This window comes from Eriocheir sinensis, chromosome 16 (genome assembly GCF_024679095.1).
Source record: "Eriocheir sinensis breed Jianghai 21 chromosome 16, ASM2467909v1, whole genome shotgun sequence".
NCBI classification, from domain to species: domain Eukaryota; kingdom Metazoa; phylum Arthropoda; class Malacostraca; order Decapoda; family Varunidae; genus Eriocheir; species Eriocheir sinensis.
Window position 1 is genome coordinate 18,483,513 of NC_066524.1, and position 5,000 is coordinate 18,488,512.

General features: G+C 44.4%; 1 protein-coding gene across 4 annotated transcripts in view; it reads right to left on the reverse strand.

The window, feature by feature from the left end:
- The window catches only part of LOC126999481 (ras-related protein RabZ-like), a 28,884-nt gene that overhangs the window by 4,326 nt on the left and 19,558 nt on the right, over window positions 1-5,000 (reverse strand). For all 4 annotated transcript variants that reach the window (XM_050862110.1, XM_050862111.1, XM_050862112.1 and 1 more), the window contains exon 3: window positions 2,737-2,894. In XM_050862110.1, coding sequence (XP_050718067.1) covers window positions 2,737-2,894 — 158 coding nt within the window. The remainder of the gene's footprint in view (window positions 1-2,736; window positions 2,895-5,000) is intronic.

A 5,000-nucleotide genomic window follows, 5' to 3' on the forward strand; every position in this document is an offset into this window, starting at 1 on the left:
CCTTTTACAATCTTTGGTCTCCCTCCCTCGCCTCTTTAAAGATCCCTCATTTACCAATGCTCCCTCCCGTAGGCTGTTTACATTAGTCCCTCCGATAATTGGGTAGAAAATGAATTGTTGATTTTCCTTAAAGGACATACAAAGGAAGGACCTGTTGAGAGAGAGAGAGAGAGAGAGAGAGAGAGAGAGAGAGAGAGAGAGAGAGAGGTGAGTGAGAATGATAGAAAGAAAGAAAGGAAGGAAGGAAGGAAGGAAGGAATCAAGATAGGAAGAAAGGAAGCAAGGAAGGAAGGAAGGAAGGAAAGAAACGAATAAATAAAACAAAGAAAAACGAAAGAGAGAAAAGAAAGAGAAAGAAACAAACAAAAAGAACAAAACACCAAATAAATAAAAAATAACAAACAAGACAAGAAAACAACAACAACAAACAAAAAAACCAAAAAAAAAAACCACGCCAAACATTTCATGAATATCGGAAAATATCGAGGAATAAAAGTTCGACGTGAAAAATACATACACCAACTTTTCCGGTCCATTAATACCGATGTTTGGAGAGGACTGCTTAAGGCTACAACAGGCGAGGGGATTACGAGGAGGAGGAGGAGGAGGAGGAGGAGGAGGAGGAGGAGGAGGGCTTGAGATAAAAAGGCACGGTAGCAGGAGAGAAGAAAGGTACAAAAAAGAATAGGAAAAAAGAGGGGAAAAAAGTTGAGGAGAAGGAGGAGAAGAAGACGAAGGAGGAAGAAGAGGAGGAGGAGGAGGAGGAGGAGGAGGACTAGAGATAAAAAAGTAGCAGGAGAGAGGAAAGGTACAAATAAGAATAGGGAAAAGGAGGAGGGAAAGTTGCTGAAGAGGAGGAGGAGGAGAAAGAGGAGGAGGAGGAGAAGGAGGAGGAGAAATTAAAAGGTAGCAGGGGAGAGAAAGATCCAAAAGAAATGGAAAAAAAGGGAAAGTAGTTGAAGAGGAGGAGGAAGAGGAGGAGGAGGAGAGAGAGAAAAAATATGAGCAATGAAGAGAAAGGTAAAAAAAAAAATAATACAAGCTAATAGTAGAAGGAGGAGGAGGAGGAGGAAAAGGAGGACGAGGAGGAGATAGGAGAAGGAAGAGGAGAAGAAAAAGGAGGAGCAGTAAGTAGCGGGCTTTTTTTTTTTTTTCTGTGCGCCCTTGAACTGTCCCCTTAGCTGTAAAAAAAAAAAATAGCAAACAAAAAAAATCAGGTAGTAGAGGAAAAAAAAATATTATCAGGGACGAAAAAGGTAGAAAAAAAGAGTAAACGGAGGTGAAGGAGGAGAACAAAGACGAGGAGGAGGAGGAGGAGGAGGAGGAGGAAAAATAGGAGGAAAAGAAGGACGAGGAGGAGATAGGAGGAAGAGGAAAAGAAAAAGGCATTAGAAAAAAAAAAAAAAAAAAAAAAAAAAAAGAATTATAGGATGAAAAGATTATTATAGAGGAGGAGGAGGAGGAGGAGGGAGGAGGAGGAGGAGAGGAGGGGAAGACAGGGTCAAGTGGTTTGATGGCGTAAAATTAAGCATCTTCTAGTACTTCTTATTAGAGTTTCGTTGTTTTGCCACGAGAGGAAGGGATACGAGAAGGGATGAGGAGGAGGAGGAGGACGTGGACGAAGAAGAGGTTTACGGGAGCGTGTGTATCTTAAGCATCTTAGTAGACTTTCCATAGTTTCGTTGTTTTACGCCCGAAGTACACGAGGAAGGGAGGAAGGAGAGCTTGGAGGAGGAGGAGGAGGAGGAGGACGTGGACGAAGAAGAGGTTTACGGGAGCGTGTGTATCTTAAGCATCTTCGTACTTTCCATAGTTTCGTTGTTTTACGCCCGAGGTACACGAGGGAGGGAGGAAGGAGAGCTTGGAGGAGGAGGAGGAGGAGGAGGAGGAGGAGGAGGAGGACGTGGACGAAGAAGAGGTTTACGGGAGCGTGTGTATCTTAAGCATCTTAGTAGACTTTCCATAGTTTCGTTGTTTTACGCCCGAAGTACACGAGGGAGGGAGGGAGAGCTTGGGAGGCGAACCCTTATATAACGGGTCTCCTGCAGCGCTTGGTTTCTTCCTTTGGTTCTATTTCGAGCCAAGAAAAAATAGAGGACGGAAGGGTTGAAGTTGGCTCTTTTTGCTCTAATGGAAGCAGCTCAACGGCAAAAATAAATGAGAAAAAAACCCGCTAATCACTGCACTCCCCTCCTTTTTATTGCTTATTTATAAAAGATGGAAGCCAAGAGTCGGTCCGCGCAGGTGAGATACAGGTAGATGTGTTTTTAATTACTTGCCCAGGTGTTCAGACTTAGAAACTGGTACACCACCATTTATATATCCTAAGGTAACTGCGTATATATGTTTAATCATCCCCCTCTTTTGTTTCTTTTTAGGAGCAGCGAGTAGCGGGCTTTTTTTTTTATTATTGTTTTCTTTTTTGTGTGCCCTTGAGCTGCCTCCTTTGTTGTAAAAAAAAAAAAAAAAAAATCGCATACTGACACTAACAAATCGTCTAGTCACCCATATGTACCATTGACCAAAGAATAACAGTGAAAATAATCAAAACATTTTACTAAACTATTTTCACATATTTGAGCATTTCCAGGGGTAGTTTTATAACCCTGGTGGTAGTTTAACCCTTCTTCTGTGCCGTGAACCTAAAGAAACACGCATTAGAACCCGAGGAGGATGCGGCTAACAATACCGGCTTCATTTTCGAGGTTAATTTAAGACAGGTAAGCGAGCACGTACCTGTGAGAAAGGAGAGGCGGCGCATGGCAGGGAAGGGGTGGTTGCCTGAGGTGTCCAGGATGTCCAGTTGGTAGACGTCCCCGCGGATCCTGTACAGCTTGCGGTGGAAGTCCTCAATCGTAGGAGTGTAGGAGTCCTCGAACTTGTTATTCAGGAACCTGTGAGAGAGAGAGACAGGAGCGTTAGCAGGAAGGACCTCTGAAGGATACGAGTAGGGAAAGTGAGGAATGAAGGATAGAATTTGTAGGAGTCCTTGAACTTGTTATTCAGGAACCTGTGAGAGAGACAGGAGCGTTAGAAGGAGGGAACTCTGAAGGATACGAGGAGGGCAAGTGAGGAATGAAGGATAGATTATGTAGGATAACCTCAAACTTGAGATCCTATGGGAGATACTAGGACCGTGAAGGAGAGAAGGATAAACAAGGGTGCTGGGTGAAGGATATTTGAAGGATGAAGTAGGGCGTTTAGGATTCCTCGAACTCGTTATACAAGATCCTATTAGAGAACAGGAACCATGAGGAAAAGAAGGAGTAACAAGGATGCCGAGCGAAGGACACATGGAAAGGTAAATGACTGATTAGAGCTTGCGTAGGAGGTCTAGGATTCTTGGAGCTCGTTATGGAGACCTCGAAGGAGCCCAGAAACGTGAGGGAGAGGTGGAGTAAGTAGGAAGGAGTGGAGGTATAAGGAGTAACTGGAGTAGGAGTGGAGGGAATGTGGAGTAGATAGAGAGAGAGAAGAGGAGGAGGAGGAGGAGGAGGAGGAGGTCGATGGAAGGGGTTGAAAGGAGGAGAGGGAGAAGTTGGAGGCAATACGTGGTTGCTAAGAGAGAGAGAGAGAGAGAGAGAGAGAGAGAGAGAGAGAGAGAGAGAGAGAGAGAGAGAGAGAGAGAGAGAGAGAGTTAGCGAGAGAGATAGTGATAGTGAGAGAGAGAGAGAGAGAGAGAGAGAGAGAGAGAGAGAGAGAGAGAGAGAGAGAGAGAGAGAGAGAGAGAGAGAGAGAGAGAGAGAGAGAGAGAGAGAGAGAGAGAGAGAGAGAGAGAGAGAGAGAGAGAGAGAGAGAGAGAGAGAGAGAGAGAGAGAGAGAGAGAGAGAGAGAGAGAGAGAGAGACTCTATTGGCGGCACAGGTGTGGGCAGGTAAGAGGCTGATCGTGATTGGCTCTCAGGGTCCCGTCTTGCCAGGTGATTGGTTCATAATTTCTCCTCGAGTGTGTGTGTGTGTGTGCGTGTGTATGTGTGTGTGTGTGTGTGTGTGTGTGTGTGTGTGTGTGTGTGTGTGTGTGTGTGTGTGTGTGTCCGCCTCGCTTTAAAGGTTCAATATCGTAAAGTATTTTTTTTCGTGGGTTTGTGAATATTTTTTCGTATATATGTATTTTTGTGCCATGTGTGTTTGTGTGTGTGTGTGTGTGTGTGTGTGTGTGTGTGTGTGTGTGTGTGTGTGTGTGTGTATGTTTGATGTTTGAGTGGGTGTTTGTTTCTTTATGGTTGGATGGTTGGTTGTTGGGTTGAGAGGTCCCAGGTTCGATTCTTCATTTCATCCATTCCATCTATCCAAAGTTCATATTACTAAACTCCTCCAAGCCTTAGTCCATCAGTTTCAAACCGCTCTCGCAGAAGTTGTCGGGGGTTCCATGGGTGGTTTCCTGAGCCTGGCGGTAGTTTGACAAGGCTTCCGCGCCCTGAACGGGAAACACACTCATGGCTAACCGACGTAGCTTCTCTCTGGCCTTGAAAAACGTTCGTAACCAGAGCCACAAACGTTTAATAATGCGAGTGTAAAGTCGGTACTAGTAGTCAGACGCTTCCACCCTTCACATCAACTATTTCCAAGGGCCGAAAAGGTGATCAATCGGGTTGTCATGAGTGTTTTCTTAGGTTCATGGTACAGAAGAAGGGCCAGACTACCACCAGGGTCATATATGTACCCCCGGAGATGCTACTCTTTACTTTTTTATTTTTGGGGGAGCGGCGAGTAGTTTTTTTTTTGTACCCTTCTTTTTGCCCTTGAGTCGTATCTCGATGTAAAAAAAAAAAAAAAAATTGTATGAAAGCCTTGTCAAATATGTCTGCTCTGGAGCCGAAACGTTTTAGAATAAGAGTCGTATTTTTAAGTTTAATGCATCTCAGCTCGCCTGTTTAAAAAGCCTCTCGTAGTAGAAGTTGTTGGGATTATCATGGACTGTTTTGTAATTCTAGTGATAGTGAGTGTTTCTTTAGGTTCATGGTACAGAAGAAGGGTCAGACTACCACCAGGGTCATATAAC